Source organism: Nematostella vectensis, chromosome 11 (assembly GCF_932526225.1).
Source record: "Nematostella vectensis chromosome 11, jaNemVect1.1, whole genome shotgun sequence".
Lineage (NCBI taxonomy): Eukaryota > Metazoa > Cnidaria > Anthozoa > Actiniaria > Edwardsiidae > Nematostella > Nematostella vectensis.
The window spans coordinates 560,656-582,526 of NC_064044.1; the positions used below are offsets into that span (position 1 = coordinate 560,656).

General features: G+C 42.0%; 2 protein-coding genes across 3 annotated transcripts; both read right to left on the reverse strand.

Moving 5' to 3' along the window:
- Positions 1-743: 743 nt before the first annotated feature.
- Positions 744-1,657, reverse strand: LOC116617777. Its single transcript, XM_048734511.1, has 3 exons — positions 1,648-1,657; positions 1,331-1,542; positions 744-1,167 (listed from the first exon to the last, which is right to left on the reverse strand). The coding sequence occupies exons 1-3, from the start codon at positions 1,655-1,657 to the stop codon at positions 907-909; spliced, it is 483 nt and encodes a 160-aa protein (XP_048590468.1). The 3' UTR covers positions 744-906.
- A 1,181-nt stretch (positions 1,658-2,838) lies between these two features.
- LOC116617788 lies at positions 2,839-20,605 on the reverse strand. 2 transcript variants are annotated; one of them, XM_048734431.1, is made up of 16 exons: positions 20,310-20,605; positions 19,951-20,238; positions 18,348-18,866; positions 17,872-17,984; positions 16,290-16,497; positions 13,457-13,768; positions 12,620-12,909; positions 12,215-12,461; positions 11,631-11,812; positions 11,156-11,201; positions 10,082-10,420; positions 8,395-8,555; positions 7,865-8,066; positions 7,190-7,280; positions 3,630-3,700; positions 2,839-3,529 (listed from the first exon to the last, which is right to left on the reverse strand). In XM_048734431.1, exons 1-16 carry the CDS (start codon positions 20,353-20,355, stop codon positions 3,489-3,491), a joined length of 3,156 nt encoding a protein of 1,051 aa, XP_048590388.1. In that variant the 5' UTR covers positions 20,356-20,605; the 3' UTR covers positions 2,839-3,488. The 2 variants fall into 2 exon arrangements, with proteins under 2 accessions (XP_048590388.1, XP_048590387.1); XM_048734430.1 differs by having other exon boundaries at positions 10,865-11,201; positions 20,310-20,604.
- Between the last annotated feature and the right edge of the window lie 1,266 nt (positions 20,606-21,871).

A 21,871-nucleotide genomic window follows, 5' to 3' on the forward strand; every position in this document is an offset into this window, starting at 1 on the left:
ACTGACTCCAGACATGCGCAGTACTATGCTGCTGCCCCTTTAAAGTAAAATACAGCTTTACTTAGTCAGCGTAGACAATATTGCGGATTTTGTCAATATTCTAATATGAATATGTCAATATTCTCCCCCCTTACGTCTTTATTTCTATTTATTTTATGCTTTTCACATGATACCAAAACAGCGTCTTTTTTCTTCGCTAATTTGATGTCATGTACACAATAAAAGAGATGCGCCCGTGCGCATGGCGAGTCCCCAAGGGACCCAACACGCCCAAATAGACCTCTATTTTTTGTCATCCACAATCTCGGCGAGCTGTGCGTGGCGTAACCGTATTACAGGCCTGGGATCCTGGTTATTGTCCTCCCCATTAATGCCCGGGTTGGGATAACCTTGCAAGAGTGTTGTACAGCATATTCGCTCGGAAATATCGGTGCTTGGGGCCTTCGGGTTCTTTACAGCCTTCCCTAAAAGCCTTGTGCTGCCATACCGATTGGGTAATCCGTATGTATGGTTTCCGTTTTGTTCTTCAAACCGGGTTCGATCCCAGGCCAATGGGCTTTTTTTTTTATTCGTTTTCTTCCTTTGTGCTTGACCCCTTAATCCTGATTGGTTTTGAGCAAAAATAATAAAAAAAGTGAGTTTGCAAAATAAGCTTGCTAGATTTATTGATTATATGTATTCAATTTGTTCCTAGGAAGTTAACAAAAAACACAAAGCAAAGAGTTTGAGGAAGTAAACAAGTATGTGAACTTTAATGTTCTATTTAAAGGGGCGCATTTTGTACAGGGAAGCATACAGTGTATTGAGCATAATGTCAACAATAGCAGGGGGAAGGGAGGGGCACTCTCCACCCAACGCAGTACATTTAATTAAGAAGACCGCGGGGGGCCAACGGAAGAAGAAAAGTTATATGGTTACCTCGAGGTGATCATTGGTCACTCTGGCAATGAATCCATTTGCGCACCAAGATGACTCGAAGGTTCGACGGGACCGGCTTGACTTACATATATCGAATAGAACGAGAAGAAATTCCCGTAGGCGAGCTTTGATGGAATTGATAGCCTCCAAAGCACTTGGGAAGATGCCGCGGAAACGCCAGTTGTTTCTAGCAAGCCATAGAACGTGACGCATCGCCACGAGGAGGTAGCAGAACACTGGAGAAATAACCTACAATTCCTGCTTAGAAAAACAAAACAAAGCATGGCGGGGCTCCAAATTTGGAAAATTAGGAAAAGTATCATGCTGTATGGAAGTGATCCAGTTGAGGACGCTTTGCGCTAGAGGGCAATGGAACATTAGGTAAGGTAGATCCTCAACAAGATAGTGGGACATCATAATTAAAGGATGAGACTAAACGATGAGCGGTGTAGGGAACGCCATGAGCCACCTTCCAGGAGAAATCGGCTGCATGGCGATCAAGGACACATGAATGACATTGGGATAAAGTCTCCTCCCAATCTACATATGGAAAGGTTGGAGAGAATTTGTCAATACATTGTGGACTGACATATAAAACTATAAAGTTTACGTTTGAGTGGTATACTAGTCAGGTAAATTTTTGGATGTTTCACTTACTCTTAGGGATGGGGTTATCTCTACTGATCTGTATAGTAAGCCTACTGATAAGCATCAATATCCTATTCATACGTCCTGTCATCTCTCTGCTTGTAAGAAAGGCATTCCTTTTGGACAGGCACTACGTATTCGTAGGATATGTTCGGAAGACTCTTCTTTCAAAAAGAGGGAATTAGAGTTACAAGATTATTTAGTTGACAGGGGTAATGACAGCAGATTTGTGGGAAGGGAAGTTGACAGGGTTAGACGTATTCCTAGGGAAGACACATTGAAAGACAGGCGTAAAGGTAAGACTGGGCGATAGTTTCGCAGTACGGTTACTAATAAGAAATATGTCATTAATTTTGACTTGGACTGTAACTCAGATTTTGTTGTTTATCTCATTACTTGCTCTATGTGTAACAAGCAATACGTAGGCTCTACTATCAATAGTTTTAGGAAGCGTTTTAATAATCACAAAAGTAGGATAAATAAGCACCCTAGTTTACCGGTTAGTGAAAGAGTTAAGGATGACCTTATCTATCAACATTTTTTATTGTGACAATCATTTAGGTCTAAATAATGCTAAGGTACAACTTATAGATAAGTGTAACTCTGAGGCTCAGCTTAGGGAAAGGGAAGGCCAGTGGGTTTATCGGCTTAAGTCTATCTACCCGCGGGGTCTTAATAGTGATTACTTTTTTTGTAGTAGGAACCCACGTAGAGATGTGTAAATTCTTTTTATCCATAGCGCGCGCTATTCTAGAAAATGCGCGTTTTTGCGTCTCGCGCCACTATTCTGATGTTAATAAGCTTGTAACGATTCACCTTCTTCAGTCTGCCCTGAAGAAGTCTTATTAAAGAAGAAAATTTGGCAGAGTCGAAGTCCAGTTTTTGGTGTATTGGATCTGGTAACAAGATTGTGATTTGATGCGCAATTGTAAGATCGCGCATGCGCAGTAGATAGATTTCGCTAGTCAAGTCGAGTATGTAAACTCCTTCTACTCAGACACATTAACAACTATACATAAAGAGCATATTTTCTTTTTTTTTCTTTTCTCTTCCTTCGTTTATCTTCCCTCGTTTATCCTTCCAGTCCTCTAAAAAGTCTATGAGCGCTTGTCGCTTGTTCAAACAATGAGTGACTTTGCTTCCAGTGATTCTCTGAAACAAGAATGTAACTTCAGATTTGCTGTAATAAGGAATTCGTCAAGAAGCCCATCTTTTTATGCCATTTGAGAATTTTATAAAAATGCCCATCGCAATCCAATAACGTGAACAGCGTGAGAAAATAGATGTACTTTATTAAATTATTCCTCTGTTGTGGCTCATCACAGAGTTCAGTTAATGTGCCTAAATAGTAATACATACAGCAACGAGCAAGACCATTTAAAAATGCATTTGCGAGATAATTTCTTTAAAAAATCAGTCTCCTACTTCGAGTCTTGTCTTAATATTTAAAAAAATGTGGTGTCCGATATCGAAGAAGAAAAAAAAATCATTTTTCGCTCCTGACGAAAACCTCGATGCGGTAGGGATAAATTATAATACGGTTAATACTGACTAGGTTGTCGTTTGTAAGAGTTAATTGATATATAAAAAAGAGGAAAAAAGACCCGAACGTTTGTTTCCTTTCCGATTCATTACAGTGTTTTGCCACGGTGTCTGACACGGTGTACGACAAGTCAGACTGAAATAGCAAAGTAATACAGTATTGTTGTCAAGCAGCTACGCTTTATGTGCGGTGTCTTTCCGAGAGTGGCGTAAATTTGGTGTGTAAACGAGTAAATAAGTTACACCATAAGAAAGTAATGAGTTGTTAATATAGCAATTATAAGATGACACGAGACACCGTCCGCCACTATGTGAAAATTGCTGTCTCAGCGCCCGTCAAAGCATGGCCTGGTCCAGCGGTGTTCCCCATTAATTTCCGCCTAATATCTGTGCATTGGAGTTCGGTACCGGGTTGAGGTGGCTATAAAAAAAATCAGATTAGAGTCACACATCAGATACAGCGATCAAAAACACGCCCAGAAAACAAGTGAAAGAACAAGTGACATGAAGACATTACTTACGCTTTGGCAACATTTCATCATCCTCGTCTTCTTCGTCCTCAAGCAATCTCCGTTGTTTTATGATCTTATTTCTAAAAAAGGAAACAGTTAGATTAGATTAGTTTTGAATATGAGTGATTATCAGATTCTTTCTGCTTACCATGTAAATCATTTTTTTAGGGGGATTTAGAAAAAAATTGAGTGTTTGGGTGTTGGGATGTGTATCTTGTTACGATTCGGTCACGGGAACTAGGATACTTTGTCAGCGATTTCTTTATAAAATAAACAAAAATGAATCCCCAATTTATGTTGAATATTGAACTCAGCGAATAAAATATTTCTAACCTTGTAATCCAAAATGTCTCCTGCCTTCTGAGTTAGCGAAATCCTTTTAATTGCCTCTTGTTATATTTCTATTTCTCTTGTCAAAAACCCTAGCGGTCGTTGTTTTCAAGTCTCGAAACATTTGAACGGTACTGTGGAACCGTAGCCTCTTTAGTGTTCGTGACAAGCCCGAGCCCTCTCCAACGTAACTGTGTATTTAAATTCTATATAAAATAAGAAGGGAGTGAAACAACGCTCTTCCCTGCTAGCAGAGGCCTCTTTTCTCTGTATTTCGTTGTGCTGGCGTTCGCGAGGAAAAGAGACCTCTGCCATGGGTCGAAACTGTTTTTGTTGCGCATGCGTGAGCGTTAATAAGCGACCGACGTGCCAAAACCTGTACCATCGCGCGAAAGCTGTCAATATGCTAATATACTTTGCATGGGTTTAGTCGGAAATCATGAATCAAACTCCGGTTAGTTCTTCTCTTCGAAAAAAGAAAACAACTGTTCAATTTCAATCACCTAAAACGTCACAAAAAGATTGAACAGCAAACGCAGCAAAGACGAGTTTTGTCTTGTTTGTGGGATTAATTTCAAGACATCTGGGCAGGCGAGTTTCTTCAATGTAAATATCGCACAGTTGGACTCGAAGAAAATGTTACAAAACTTTTTGGTAAACTTAGATCAGCTATTTCCAGAAGAATATGCAAAACCTGTAAACGGAAGATTGACTCGTTAGTCAAAAGAGAGAAAATTCTGAATGAAGATAAGGCATTGAATGGCTTCTTTTATAATTCGTCGCGTGATATTTCTACGGAGGACGCCGTTTAGAATGCGGGCTTATTATCCCGCAGCGGATACAGTATACGTTTCACGCATGCGCTAGTCATTGTGGGCTCAAATAGTGGCCAGTAATTAATGAACGGAGCATGCGCTCTGGATCTCCCGTCCACGATAGTTTGATCAAACGAACTTGCGACCCATAGCAGAGGTATCTTTTCCACGCGAACGCCAGCCAAGCGAAATACAGAGAAAAGAGGCCTTTGCTAGCAGGGAAACAACGCTCGATTCCATTGTTCAAAACCTGCCTAGTTACGGCCAATGTTGTGATGTTGGTATGAGACATGATTGATTGACAGCTCACTTTCTCTTCGAACTTATCGGGCCGCCGACACACGCCTGGGCATGCGACAAGTGCTGGGATCGGGGTTAATTTTTCTACGGACCGTTGGATTTCTTCATCCAAAAAGTTAAATGGCATCCGATGACCAGATAATAATTTGATTTGCTCTATCCCTCTTCTTCACTTCTCCATTAAAAATAAAACACTTTGCCCTTTGTCGATAACTTGCAGAATTTTATGTTGTTCCGGGTAAATATTCAAATTCATGTGACTTTCGATATTTGAGCGGGAAAACATTGCTTTTTCCCGCCTAGACAAAATTAGCCCCGATCCCTGGTTTTGTCGCATGCCCGGGCGTGTGTCGGCGGCAGTAAGTGGGTATTCCTTGGGGTTACGGGGGGCTTGGTTTTTCACAGGCAGCCCAAGGCTACTGTCAGTGGTTTATAAAGCCAACGGAATGTATGGGGAATTTATATGTTAGCGAAAAAATACTTTATCGTGAAAAATAAAACTTTAGACCATGTAATAATGTGTTTGAGTCTTCCTTTATTTCAATTTTGGCGATAGAATGTCAGTAGAGCGAGTTTGAAGCCCGCCACGAATTGTGTTTCTCTCTCTGTATAAAAATAGGAAAGGCTGGGGACTCCATCGGCTAACGGCCACCACACAACTACTTCGAGGACCGATAAAACTAGCAAAAATTAACCAGCCACCAATCCAGCACAAAAACACTTTGAAAATATGCCTTAGCTTTCAATTGAACCGACTCTCATGTCACCGATTTGCGAATTTCACTCATATTGTTTACACTTTTTACCGTCGACTATCGAATTCACCATCTGTGATAACAGATCGTGTGCACTTTCTAACCGAGGGGCTCTAGGAACGAGGCACTGCTCGGAAATTCAAACTTCGAGCAGTCGTGAGTATCTGTCTAATCTGTCTGTCTGTCTGTCTAGTGAGTGTCTACTGCCGCGCCACCAGCGTTGCAGGGAAAACACACTCACTCGGCGCGGCCGTTGTCGGCCGTTTGGTGCTCAAGGCCTTTGTACTCTATTTCATTGTCTCGTTCTAAGGTCTTTGTTTTTGGCTTATGTTCCCCCTTTTTTGTGCTGGTTCTCCGTAACAACAAGAAACTACCCATAAGTTCAAAGAGTTCAAAGAGAAATCATGTCTCATACCAACATCACAACATTGGCCGTAACTAGGCAGGTTTTCGAAAAATAGAATCGAGCGTTGTTTCACTTCCTTCTTATTTTATATAGAACCTAAATACGAAGTTAGGTTCGGAGAGGGCTCGGGCTTGTCACAAACACTAAAGAGGCTACGGTTCCACAGTACCGTTCAAATGTTTCGAGACTTGAAAACAACGACCGCTAGGGTTTTTGACAAGAGAAATAGAAATATAACAAGAGGCAAGTAAAAAGGGTTTCGCTAACTCAGAAGGCAGGAGACATTTGGGTTTAAGGTTAGAGATTTTTTATCGCTTTCTTTAAATATTCAACACAAATTGGGGATTTAGTTTTGTTTATTTTATAAAAAAAAAATCGCTTACAAAGTATCCTAATTCCCGTTATTCGGTTGTTAGTCGCGCGCTCGATCATCCGGGAACTTCGTACTTTCAGGTGGGGAAATCAAGTGGCGGGAAAACAATTTACGCGCGCGAGAGATTTTTGGCTATGTAAACAAACGCCCGAAACTGGCGAAAAAACCTTGTCCTACCTATTGATTTTCCGATATAGAAAATATTTTTCCGAATGGAAAAACAAAATTTAAGCTGTGCGAAAATTTTATTCTAACGCATGCGTTTCATTTTAGGAACTCTACGAATAATTTAAAAAGCATGCAATATTGCCCCAAATTTTTCTGCTGTGACGTCATGTGTTGGTATCATCGCTTGATGACGTCAATTAAAAGGATATTAATAAACAATGATGCCATGCCTAAATTCATTCCATTTCTCAAATGTTAAGCGGATTTATATTTTTATAAAATGGCCATTCTATGAAGCAAATTCAACAACACTTGAATTCTTTACTTGACTTACTGACCTATGCATACATAGGCACATACGGTAAGTACTTTATGTAGGATGAGGGACATGAGGCACTAGCCCTTCACTTTGAGTCGCGTACCTTTTAGTGCAAACACAGGCAGCCCATATGACACCTCCAAGCCCGGCCGCAAACGCGAGTGAGCCCGCGATGATGTACACGATCATCCAATCTGAGTTGCGATAACAAGTGGTTAAATGTACGCAGTGAAAGACTGATTCAAAATGACCAGGTTTTACGATCAACCAAAGTGTACGAAGGATCCTTGATTAAAGGTGACCCGGTTTAACGATCAAGTCAAGTGCATGAAGGATCTCTTCTTTTCCTGTTAAAAGCTCCGCTTACACTTATATGTCACGCGTTCTATGCAGTTCTTAGGGATACTCCATGCTCGTATCAGTCACTTCAATTCTTTAGTTGAGTCCCCACCCCTCCCCAGATTGGTTATGCTTGGTTTCTGTCCATATAAGCCAACACAAGATGTAAATCACTATCCCTCCCTTTGAAGGGTTGTGCTTGCTGTCTGTCCATATAAGCGAACATAAGAAGTAAATCCCCACCCCTCTCCTTGACGGGTTGTGCCTGGTGTCTATCCATATAAGCGAACATAAGAAGTAAATCCCTACCCACTCCTTGACGGGTTGTGCTTGGTGTCTATCCATATAAGTGAACATAAGAAGTAAATCCCTACCCCTCCCCAGACTGTTTGTGCTTGATGTCTGTCCTTATAAGTGAGTTTAACATTTAAATCCCTACCCCTCTCCTTGACGGGCTGTGCTTGGTGTCTGTCCATATATGCGAACTTGACGTTTGTGTTGTCATCTGCCTGGTGGGCGGCGGTTTGACACTGAACTCCGTCGTTGCAGTGCACTGCGAAACACTTGTTATTCTCCATGTATGCAATGTCGCACCTTGGTCTCGTGCAACACAACGCGATGCACATCTTGATGTTATCAACCTGCAAAAGGGTTTTTTATAAAATGCCAGCGTCTACCGCTTTCGCTTCTAAGGTTATAAATGATGTGTCTCATTAAGTCAAGTAAACAAGTCACAAAGATATCATTTTAAGATTTTTAGCATGTATCAGCGTCACCAACACTTTCATCATCATTACCGTCTCCATCGTTATCGTCATTGTTATGATAATTGTCATTATCATCACCGTCATCACAGTCATCATCTTTATTAACGCCATCGTCATAATAATCGACATCACCGTTACAACCATCATCGTTATCGTCCAAAACTCTCGACGCTCTGTCTACTTATCTCTGACTATGGCGTACATTTCCCATTGACGTGAAGTTCCCTGGCCTGTTTCCTCGTAGTGACACTCCGCTTGATATCCTACTGCCCGTGCACGCATGATGGGGCTCGTATTGCTGTAAGTTGGTGACTTCTTCTGAGGCTGAGCTCTTTTCCTCGCCACCCTCACCGATATCAAATCCTACAGAACGAGATATTAAAGGGTTATAAACCAAGCGAGAGGGATAATATCAGAACCTACAAAATGAGATATTGAAGGGTTATTAACCAAGCAAGAGGAAAGATATCAAATCCTACAGAACGAGATATTAAAGGGTTATTAACCAAGCGAGAAGAATGATATTAGTACCTACAGAACTAGATATTAAAGGGTTATTAACCAAGCGAGAGGAATGATATCAGTACCTACAGAACGAGATATTAAAGGGTTATTAACCAAGCGAGAGGAATGTACGAAGAAAGACTGGCAGGTAGAAGGCCGAGACTGAGAATTCCCGAAGTCTGAAATTTCCCGTACAGACTCTGCTAACGAAAACAACGTTTTAATCATACGGCTCTCAAGTTCATTTTATTGAGAGAAAAAAGTCACTTCCGCTTTTGCTTGAATTTTAATAAATTTATCGACAAATTAAAAAAAAGGCTGGAAAACAAGAACGCTCTGCGCGGTCAACTCAGAATGTGAAACATTTACAAGAAACTGTGCATTACTCATAGTTATCAAATGATTAACTTAGTAAGAGTAATGTGAAACATTTACAAGAAACTGTGCATTACTCATAATTATGAAATGATTAACTTAATAGTAATGTGAAACATTTACAATAAACTGTGTATTACTCATAGTCATCAAATGATTAACTTAGTAAGAGTAATGTGAAACATTTACAAGAAACTGTGCATTACTCATAATTATGAAATGATTAACTTAATAGTAATGTGAAACATTTACAAGAAACTGTGCATTACTCATAATTATGAAATGATTAACTTAATAGTAATGTGAAACATTTACAAGAAACTGTGTATTACTCATAGTCATCAAATGATTAACTTAGTAAGAGTAAGCGCTCATAGTGATAAAAAGTATACCTAGTGGTCTTCCACGCCGAATAGAATCTAAAAAGAATCGCCCGAAATAAAAAAATGGAAAAAACTTTTTTCAGCGTTCATCATTGTTTTTGACTTTTTAGAGACGCTCCGCGATAATTAAACAGGTTTTATCCTAAAGTTGCTTTGCAAATAAGTTGCTGTTGTTGCTGTTATCCCTTTATTCGTAAGAACTAAATAAGTTGCTGTTGTTGCTGTTATCCCTTTATTCGTAAGAACTAAATAAGTTGCTGTTGTTGCTGTTATCCCTTTATTCGTAAGAACTAAATAAGTTGCTGTTGTTGCTGTTATCCCTTTATTCGTAAGAACTAAATAAGTTGCTGTTGTTGCTGTTATCCCTTTATTCGTAAGAACTAAATAAGTTGCTGTTGTTGCTGTTATTCGTAAGAGCTAAATAAGTTGCTGTTGTTGCTGTTATCCCTTTATTAGTTAGAACTAAAAAAGTTGCTTTTCCCGCTGTTATTTTGCCCTTTCTTGCTTTATTTGTAAGCGCTAAATAAGTTGCTTTTTGTTATTTTGCCGCTGAAAGCGCGGTGGTTTGCCACACAAAATGTCACGTGATCTCTTAGTACAAGCCCCCTATTGGGCATGTTTTCTTACCACCAATGACGTCATCCTCAGGTTCTTTTGGTTTCATCAACATGGCGGACAGAAGAGGAACCTTCCCCCTGCCTTTACCGCTGACCGGCCTGCAGGCAGCTTTAGTGGAGCATGTCACGGCGTAGCACGTGCTGTCTACATAGTACGCGATGTCGCATTTGTTGTCATGGCAACACTTCGTCATGCACTCGCCCATGTCCTCCACGTCATGGATGATTGTGAAATTTTTCTTGCCCATCCCACCAGCCAGTACCTTGTCATTCGTGATGTTGCTAGGGCGACAGCGAAGGTTTGCTGGAGCCTTCGGGATTGCTTGAAAGTTCTGCGGCTTTTCTGGCTCTGCAACGTTGAAAAGACAATCGTTAAAAATGACCAAGCTTTTAGTATTCATAACGGCTAATAGTCAATAAAAAACTTATAAGATTGGTTATGACCCCTCCTTTGAGCGTATTCATAATGGATAATAGTCAATGAAAACATAATTAGATTGGTTATGACCCCTCATTTTGGCGTATTCATAATGGATAATAGTCAATGAAAACATAATTAGATTGGTTACGACAAAGTTTTTGAATTTTTTGGAACTGCGAAAAGCCGATGGAAAATATCTTTATGAAAATGCTATTTATCAATCCGTTTAATTAAGAGTCTGTTTTCACTTTTAATAAAACATAAAGTATAAAACGTAGATAAAACTGCTACGACTTGATGATAGGTGACAAGCGGACTCGATGCTCAAATGGCTCCTTTGGATGGAGAGGGAGTGGACCGTAGAGGTCGTACCTGTTTCTCCCTCGTCCAGCGGCCTGACGTAAGACACACGTGGTCTGAAGTTAGAGGGCGGGGCTGACGTGTGATCGCAAAGATCTTTATTCTTACACGTGACTGTGTAACATGTTTTCTCTAACATGAAGGCGAGGTTGCATTCCTCGTCCTGACAGCATAGCTTTTTGCAGGCTCTCATGTTTTTGACGTCACCGTGATCTTTGAATTTGCCGGCTTTTTTCCCTCCTTTCAGAGTGACGTCTGTTAAGACTTTTGTTGCCATGCATTTGTCATTTTCCTCTGACTCACCGCCGAAAATTGCATCGAAGGCTCCGCTTGGCTTCTTTGGCTTGCTCTATTATACAAAAAAAGGATGGATATAAAAGTGTACATGCTATTTTATTTTTCAGATATTATTAGCGGACTACTGGTATCGCAAACACGTGTCAAAACACAGGGTTGGATAATGAAAAAATGTATCTCGTAACTGGAATATCTGTCATATTCGTGCGCTTAGAAATACCAATATTTTTTTCTCTGATCGATATTGCAAAAGTGACCACAAATATGTATCAAAATAGGAAGTTGAAAGAGAGAATATCTCCAACCCGAATATCTGTAGTGCTTTTTCCCTTAAAAGTCTTCGGACGATATTGCAAAAGTGACGATCAGTAATGGTCACAATCCTTTCAGCCTTCGTGGTTCGAGGCTCACAAAAGACAACTAGCTGGACAATCGGCAGGCTACAAGTCCTTGTGGTTTGACCCCTCGAGAGAGATATTACCTTGTCAGCCTCGGTTTCGTTTGCGGCCGTGTCGACTGGGGTGAGTTGTAGCTTGCCATCCACGATGTTCATCTTCATCGCCTGGCCAGGCCTCGCTTTTGTTATGGTACTGCCCAAATTTACTTCCGGTTTCTCTTCTGGTTTGGGAATCTTCAGTGGTTTGTTAGCAGTGATGGGTTTATCTATAGTAACAAATGATTGTAATATAAATGAATATAACAAATGATTTTAATATAAATGAATATAACAGATGGTTCTAAGATAAATGATTATAACAAATGATTCTAATAATAAAATGATTATAACAAATGACAAAAAAAAAACAGTAGCATGCACCACAACGTCAAAATGCCAAAAAAAGTGTGTACCTGACTTTAAGAACTAGCGGGACAACACGTGTGTACCTGACTTTAACAACTAGCGGGACAACACGTGTGTACCTGACTTTAACAAACAGCGGGACAACACGTGTGTACCTGACTTTAACAAACAGCGGGACAACACGTGTGTACCTGGCTTTAACAAACAGCTGGACAACACGTGTGTACCTGACTTTAACAAACAGCTGGACAACACGTGTGTACCTGGAATAGACGAGTCCGACATCATGGCCTCAAGGCCAGCCTGTAGCGCGGGCATGGCAGACTGCTGACCAGTCTGAAGCGCGGGCATGGCAGACTGCTGACCAGTCTGAAGCGCGGGCATGGCAGACTGCGGGTGCTTGTCAGGGGCCGGGAGGCCTGGTGCCATAGCCTGCTGGGCTTCTGTCACGTGATTAGGTAGCGGAGGATGGGTGGTTGTCGATTGCATTGGGTTAAAGGGACTGCTCGGCTGCAGTTTGATTAAAGGATTAGTTGGAACAATATCCATTGATTTATAACCTTGCGTTACGTCTGAAACATCTTTGAACAAACAATCATCAAGGATTTATTTTTTACAGATGCAAAGTGGATCGAGACTTTTTTTAAACTGATGTACACGTGAATTACCTGTGGTGGCAAAAGTGGCTGCCCGAAAGCTTCAAGAGGTGGCTGCCCATTTCCTGGCCCATGGGGCTCACCAAGTCCAGGAAGGTCTGGTAAACCAGCTTGCGGCCCTGGTACGGCCGGTGACGCCATGCCTGTCACATCTGGTCCGGCTGCAAGCGTCGTGATTGGTTGTGCTGCAGATGTTGTGATTGGCTGTGGTGCAGATGTTGTGATTGGCTGTGGTGTAGTTGAGATCGTACTGAGAGAGGCAGGTGGTACTGGGGGTGTGGATGATTTTGCAGTTGGGGAGCCTAGAAGTGAGATAAACATTAATTAGAATTATAGTATTATTAGTATTAATTAACTAATTAATTAGAATAGACTAGTTTTGTTGCAGCAACAAATATACAGTTATTACAATGGCTAACACTTTCTATGAACCCAACACCTAAACATCATGATGTAGCTTTGTAAAATCAATATGATTTGAGTGGCGAAAATCCACAGGCTTCTCTTGCAAGTGCCTTTGAAAATATCAAATAAATACATGTTTCTTTTAGCTTTGAGAACTGTTTTCTTTAAGGCAAAGTCACCACGGAAGTTATTTCTTTGAGATAAGAGGAGTTTTATCTTTTAGCTCTAAATATATTTATAATCAGTTTAATGTAACGCTTAAAATATTCAAATCCGGTCTTGTATTGTAACATCTATATTTTTACAACCGAGTATCTGAGGCCTAGTATAGATTCAACTCTTTTTATGTGCCGCTTCAGATATAACTGAATATGCAAATGAATATGAAACAATAACAAGGGAGCATGAAAAGAACGGCGTCTATGCCCGACTCTTAGTTCTTACCTATAAAGTCATTTGATCCAAAAGGCCTGACGAAGGAAATCTTTGGCGAGAACTGTGATGGCTTTGCCGGCATTGTCTTACACAAAGCCACATTTTTGCAGATAACGGTGAAACAGCTCACACCCAGCATGAAAGCGAGGTTGCACATTGGCTTTTCGCAGCAGATTCTACGGCATTGCGTCATGTCTGTCACCTTGCCGTTGTCGTGGAAACTGCCAGCATTGAGCCCGCCTACTAGGGTAACCTGCTCTTCAATCTTCGTGTTTGGGCAACTGGGCGCGGGCTTTGGAATAGCAGACTTTGTTGATGGAGCTGAAACGAATTATCAAACATGACAAGTCTTTTGCGACGCCTAACATGTCCAGAACAAGATAAATTTTGATGCAGAATATGATAGCATGCAAACGCAAGATACAGTCGATTGACAAACGTTTGTCGTCAACCGGCTTCGGAGTAGGATTCTGGCAAATCAACAACAACTGCACAAACGTCCGACTAGCCCTTTTCACCCCTCCAATGTTACTTTACTCCCTTTCACACCCCTCCATTGTTACCTTGTTGCCTTTCCCACCCCTCCATTGTCACCTTGTTGCCTTTCCCACCCCCTATTTTCACCTTGTTGCCTTTCCCACCCCCTATTTTCACCTTGTTGCCTTTCCCACCCCCTATTTTCACCTTGTTGCCTTTCCCACCCCCTATTTTCACCTTGTTGCCTTTCCCACCCCCTATTTTCACCTTGTAGCCTTTCCCACCCCTTCATTGTCACCTTGTTGCCTTTCCCACCCCTTCATTGTCACCTTGTTGCCTTTCCCACCCTTTCATTGTCACCTTGTTGCCTTTCACACCCTTTCATTGTCACCTTGTTGCCTTTCCCACCCCTTTATTGTCACCTTGTTGCCTTTCCCACCCCCTATTTTCACCTTGTTGCCTTTCCCTCCCCCTATTGTCACCTTGTTGCCTTCCCCACCCCTTCATTGTCACCTTGTTGTCTTTCCCACCCCTCTATTGTCACCTTGTTGCCTTTCCCACCCCCTATTGTCACCTTGTTGCCTTTCCCACCCCCTATTTTCACCTTGTAGCCTTTCCCAACCCTTCATTGTCACCTTGTTGCCTTTCCCACCCTTTCATTGTCACCTTGTTGCCTTCCCCACCCCTTCATTGTCACCTTGTTGTCTTTCCCACCCCTCTATTGTCACCTTGTTGCCTTTCCCACCCCCTATTTTCACCTTGTTGCCTTTCCCACCCCCTATTTTCACCCTGTAGCCTTTCCCACCCCTTCATTGTCACCTTGTTGCCTTTCCCACCCTTTCATTGTCACCTTGTTGCCTTTCCCACCCTTTTATTGTCACCTTGTTGCCTTTCCCACCCCTTTATTGTCACCTTGTTGCCTTCCCCACCCCTCTATTATCACCTTGTTGCCTTTCCCACCCTTTCATTGTCACCTTGTTGCCTTTCCCACCCTTTCATTGTCACCTTGTTGCCTTTCCCACCCCTTTATTGTCACCTTGTTGCCTTCCCCACCCCTTCATTGTCACCTTGTTGTCTTTACCACCCCTCTATTGTCACCTTGTTGCCTTTCCCACCCCTTTATTGTCACCTTGTTGCCTTTCCCACCCCTTTATTGTCACCTTGTTGCCTTTCCCACCCCTTCATTGTCACCTTGTTGTCTTTACCACCCCCTATTTTCACCTTGTTGCCTTTCCCACCCTTTCATTGTCACCTTGTTGCCTTTCCCACCCCCTATTTTCACCTTGTTGCCTTTCCCACCCCCTATTTTCACCTTGTTGCCTTTCCCACCCCCTATTTTCACCTTGTTGCCTTTCCCACCCCCTATTTTCACCTTGTTGCCTTTCCCTCCCCCTATTGTCACCTTGTTGCCTTCCCCACCCCTTCATTGTCACCTTGTTGCCTTCCCCACCCCTTCATTGTCACCTTGTTGTCTTTCCCACCCCTCTATTGTCACCTTGTTGCCTTTCCCACCCCCTATTTTCACCTTGTTGCCTTTCCCACCCCCTATTTTCACCTTGTAGCCTTTTCCACCCCCTATTTTCACCTTGTAGCCTTTCCCACCTCTTCATTGACACATTGTCGCCTCCTCCCCTCCATTTTCACCTTTTTGCCTTTCCAACCCCACCATTGTCACCTTGTTGCCTTTCCCACCCCCCCCCCCCCCCTCTATTGTCACCTTGTTGCCTTTCACTGCCCCCATTGTCACTTTCTTGCCTTTCCCAACCCTCCATGGCTACCTCGTTGCCTTTCCCACCCCTTCATTGTCACCTTGTTGCCTTTCCCACCCCTTCATTGTCACCTTGTTGTCTTTCCCACCCCTCTATTGTCACCTTGTTGCCTTTCCCACCCCCTATTTTCACCTTGTTGCCTTTCCCACCCCCTATTTTCACCTTGTAGCCTTTTCCACCCCCTATTTTCACCTTGTTGTCTTTCCCACCCCCTATTTTCACCTTGTAGCCTTTCCCACCTCTTCATTGAAACATCGTCGCCTCCTCCCCTCCATTTTCACCTTTTTGCCTTTCCAACCCCACCATTGTCACCTTGTTGCCTTTCCCACCCCCCCCCCCTCCATTGTCACCTTGTTGCCTTTCACTGCCCCCATTGTCACTTTCTTGCCTTTCCCAACCCTCCATGGCTACCTCGTTGCCTTTCCCACCCCTTCATTGTCACCTTGTTGCCTTTCCCACCCCTTCATTGTCACCTTGTTGCCTTTCCCACCCCTTTATTGTCACCTTGTTGCCTTCCCCACCCCTTCATTGTCACCTTGTTGTCTTTACCACCCCTCCATTGACACCTTGTTGCCATTACCACCCCTCCATCTTACCTTGTTCTGGCTTGTCCTTGTGCGGAGTCATTTTTCTATTCCAGACGTACGCTATCTGTGGGTTATATATAGACGGTTGCGCGGGGATAGTCGAGCACAAGTCCTTGGTGTAGCATTTGACGGAAAAGCAGTTTTGCCCTAACATGAAAGCAAGGTTGCAGGTAGGTTGCTGACAGCATAGGTCATAGCACTCGCCGATATTGTTGGCCTGAAAAGCAGATATTTATCGCTTAGACTTAAACAATACATGGTATAATTAAGACGGATGGCACTGCATCGAATAACACTAGCCGATACTGTTGAGCTGGAAATAGGAAGTTTAAGGAACAAAATGGCAGAGAAAGCGTGACCCAAAAAAGTTATCATGCTTAGCGGTCAATTCTAAACTAGTTTAGATAGAATTGACATTTTTTTTGTAATCCCCAAAAAAAATAGATGCATGACATAGTAATAGCGAGATGTACGACATAGTAATAGCGACATGCACGACATAGTAATAGCGAGATGTACGATACAGTAATAGCGAGATGCACGAAATAGTAATAGCGACATGCACGACATAGTAATAGCGAGATGTACGATACAGTAATAGAGAGATGCACGACATAGTAATAGCGATATGCACGACATAGTAATAGCGACAGGCACGACATAGTAATAGCGAGATGTACGACATAGTAATAGCGACTTGCACGACATAGTAATAGCGGGATGTACGATACAGTAATAGCGAGATGCACGACATAGTAATAGCGAGATGTACGACATAGTAATAGCGAGATGCACGACATAGTAATAGCGAGATGTACGACATAGTAATAGCGACTTGCACGACATAGTAATAGCGAGATGCAAGACATAGTAATAGCGACATGCACGAAATAGTAATAGCGACATGCACGACATAGTACTAGCGACTTGCACGATATAGTAATAGCGACATGCACGACATAATAACAGCGAATTGCACGATATAGTGATAGCAAAATGCACGACATAGTAATAGCGAGATGCACGATATAGTAATAGCGAGATGCACGATATAGTAAAAGCGAGATGCACGATATAGTAATAGCGAGATGCACGATATACTAATAGCGAGATGCACGATATAGTAATAGCGAGATGTACGATATAGTAATAGCGAGATGCACGATATAGTAAAAGCGAGATGCACGATATAGTAATAGCGATATGCATAATATTAAGTAAGCATCAGCTACCGTACAAGAAATAGCTTAGTTATACCAGAGTTTTGTGTCTACCGCAAAATGGTTGAAACCTCTTAGACACAATGCATTTCTACTTTTCAAATTACCCTTGCCGTCTTAATTTGTTGCTGCCTTAGCATCTGACATAAAGATCGTCGTCATTTCCGGTTTCGACCGCTGACTACCTATAGACCAGGCCCGTTCCCAGGATTGGACGAGGGGGGAGGGGAGGGGCGCTCAGTCATAGGTGTAATATGGCATAGTATTTGAAAAATTACTTAATAAGAAAATAAGAAATGACCCAGCTTTTGCATACTGCGCACCCCCTCCCCCAACCCCACTGTGTACGCGCCTGTGGTTAGCCGTCATACCTTCCCGGTGTCTGTGAAATCCCCTGCCTTGAGCCCACCCTTAAGGGTCACTTTTGACATTAGTTTCATCGGGCTGCATTTATAGTTGGAATTGACGTCATCTTTGACATTGACTACACAAGAGGGCAAAACTGATGTTAAACCAAGAAAACAAAAGTAACGGGCGAAGTTATTCAAGAAAACACCACACACAATTTGGTGCAAAAAATGCGAAACACACAATATGCACACAAGTAATTAGTCAAACTTGTGAAAGCAAATTGTACAATGAAACATTCGTAGACATTTTTGGTATTGGTAATCATGTGTCTTCGAGATTAATTTGAAAGTATTTTGTATGAGTGAGTTTTCAAAATCTCATTCCGTTCCACCTTCCTTTCCTGCTCATTCTATTCCTCGTTCCATTTTCATTCCATTCCTCTCTCTATTTCTCTCCCATTTCATCTTCCATCCCACCTTAGAGAGTTCGTACTTACTTGTGTGTTTGACGCCTTCACTGTTCCATCGTGAGACATAAGCAATTGCCGGATTATACGGAGAGGGTTTAGCTTTCTGCAAGTCGCAGCTTTTAACGTCCGAGCACCCGACGAGATAGCACCGGCTGCGCAATAAGAACGCCAAGTCACACTGCGCATACCCACAACACCTGTCCGCGCATTCTCTCATGTCAGCTACCGCACCAACGTCCTTGTATGTGCCCGCTTTGATGCCTCCCTTGAGAGTCACCTGGAAGTGCATTTTTCCCGCCTTGCACTGGCCCGCCAGTCCGGGACTAATGTTTGCTGGGTGATTATCTACTTGCGCCTTCGGTGCCACAGTAGTCATACCAGCGGTCCTGCCGCTCGCAGGGCCCATATTCGGAGGGTGTCCTGGGATGATACCCTTTGCTTGTGGGTTGATGCCAAGGGTATTGATTAGCGGCGCTTTTGCAGCTTGCTTGAAAGTAGGGGTGTTGTGTGTCGGGATCCCAGCGAGAGCAAGCGGTGACTTGCCTTCTGTTTGAGAACATGTTAAAACAACCAGTTTAAACAAGAGAAATCAAAGTATATATTTCTTTGGTGAACAATCTTATATGGGATATTTTGTGTGATTGATGGAATTACAAAATGCAAGCTGGAATTCAGAATATCTTGGGGACGAAAATCAATTTTTTTAATTAATAGAATAAAACTCCCTCAGCATAAGAACGCTGTAAAAAGTTTAAATTTAGATCTCATCGTTTAGGTGGTGGAGCGAAGCAAATATTTTATTCACAATTATTTGAAGAGGGTTCAAAGGTTCTTATTATTTTTAATTTATTATTCGCTGTTTTTCCATCCCCTCTGTTTATAGTTGACCGTGTTGTTTTGATTGATTGCGTTGTTTACGATTAAAAAGTCCCCTTTACAATTCACCCGACCTGTCGCTACTGAAAGGCGATTTCTGGTGGCCGCACACAAATATATCTCTTCCTTACTCTAATTAAACATTAAATGGGCAGCACAAATGACTGCTATTTTTCGCTTCAATGAAAACTACTTAGAGCGAGACTTTTTCGTAGTACACTCAGTTCTCAGCTGCTTCAAATCCTTACTTTGGGTCTAGATCTATATTTTCTAATTTTCTTAAAACAAGTTTTTCGACGTTTTTATGTAAAGGATCTCAAAATAAAAATTAGAGACAAATGTCTCTATCGCGACTCCAAGTTATCAAGTTAGCGTGAACATGTTTATGTCGATAGCAAATAAAGCTTTGGGGAAAAAATTAAAGGCTAAAATTTGAGACTTTGATTTATCTGCGTTTCATTCAAGCGAGTTCAAGTTTCTTCGCAAAAAACCTAATGATGTGATAAAGCTAGTGATATAGGATTTCTGTGTGGATGAGCGTTCCTAATGATGTGATAAAGCTAGTGATATAGGATTTCTGTGTGGATGAGCGTTCCTAATGATATGATAGAACTAGTGATATAGGATTTCTGTGTGGATAAGCGTTCCTTATGATATGACAGAACTAGTGATATAGGATTTCTGTGTGGATAAGCGTTCCTAATGATATGATAGAACTAATGATATAGTATTTCTGTGTGGATGATGAACATACCTTTCTTCTTTCCCGTCCGAACGTGCGCTATTAGCACCTTGGTATCGGAAGTATCGGTCGTGGTGGATTCGCACTCCGCGTCGCTTACACATTCCACTCCATAGCATTTCATGTTGGACAGAAACGCGACATCGCACGAGGATGTCTTACAGCAAAGTTCAATACACGAAGCCATACTCGTGACTTTCGCCAGCTTACGAAATGTACCAGCGCCGATTCCTCCGCGTAACGTCACATTCTCCTCGATTTTAGTCTTTTTACATGCTTCTAGGTATTCACAGTTCGCTCCTGAGAAGAAATAAAGGCATTGCTAGGAAGAGGTCCGTTATGGTAGACTATTTAGCGTTGGACTTTCTTACCTTTCAAGCCGATCCACGCGAAAAAAAACAAAAAGCCAAGAAACATTTTTCTCCTTTGACGAAAGTCAAACTATTTTCGCTTCTTTACGAAATTCATGCTTGCCATAGCTATTATTCAAACGCACCAAAAGTAGTCTAAAAAGTACAAAAAGGTACGAAAGCTTCATTTTCTTTTGATTTTAACCATATTTTTGTCATCTATTTGTCTTTCCCTGTTCCAATTTTTACCCGAACCCATCGGAAACAATGGGGAATTACATCATGAGCGACCAAGGTCTTGACCAATCGGAGAACGCATCGGTGTCATGTGAGCAGCGGCTTGGAAGGGGGTTGAAGATGAATGTTGATATGGTCTAGTGCACGCTCGACCTGCATGTCATCATAGAATAAGAATTCATTGGAGTGCTTAGTTGTTGATGGGGCAGGTGCCTTGAATCACCTGTCAGGCGAGACCCCTAAAAAAACCCATTCTACGACTCTCTCCTAGGACTGTTTACACTGGCAATTCTTATTGCGCGGCACAAACTGCGATTTTCACGGTGATTTTTATTGCACTAAAATAGCAAGGGTAAACACCCTGCAATTCCACGCGATTCCACGCTGACATCTCGAAACTTATGTGCAAATCGCTGCATCTCATACAGTAAGCTTATTTCTAAGATACTAGAATTGTCATTTTACTTGGAGTTGAATAGGCAAATAACATTGCAAAAATTTAACATTGCCTTGTTTGAAATGGTTTGGGGCAATATGCGACTACTTTGACACCAATTTCGTCACATCCCAGGGCGATCTGAGATTGCAATATAAATCGCAGCTGATGTGCGACAAACTTTAGCAGTTTAAACAGCCTTTAGAATACCCCGGTAGCAAATAACAAAACCATATAATAGTATAAGACACCCTCAAACTCGAATATTTATCCACTAACCAGCTGTTAATATGTTACAAATTCGGTAAAGAGACCACAAATGGTACTCAAGTATAATAAGGCCTGACTTATAGGCTTATACGTCAGTACGAGGCAGCTGCATGGTCTTGCGCCCTTTTAGCCATGTTCACCCGTGATTATAACGTGCTCAGGTGAGCCGATAAACCGTGACGAACCGTGAAAAGAAAGCGTTATTCCGCGTCATTCTTCAGCCCGCGTTATTTGCCATAGAAACTACACAACACACTATTTGCGCAGGCGATCATTGGTTCCATATCATATAATACCTAAAGAGGTAAAAAAAAAACAAGCAAACAAAAACAGGAGCTTAGGCACTTTCCCTAATTCAACACAGCATGGAGCAATAACGTTCAGCATTTAGATTTTAGTGCGACAGACGTTTCTACAATAGCGGTCTTAGGCGACCAGACGAAACACAAATGGGCATTCTACGACACACATCCTATAACATCCTAGTACTGCTAAACACGATACAGCATCCTAGTACTGCGAAACACGATATAACATCATACTACTGCGACACACGATGTAGCATCCTAGTACTACGACACACGATATAACATCATAGTACTGCGACACACGATACAGCATCCTAGTACTACGACACACG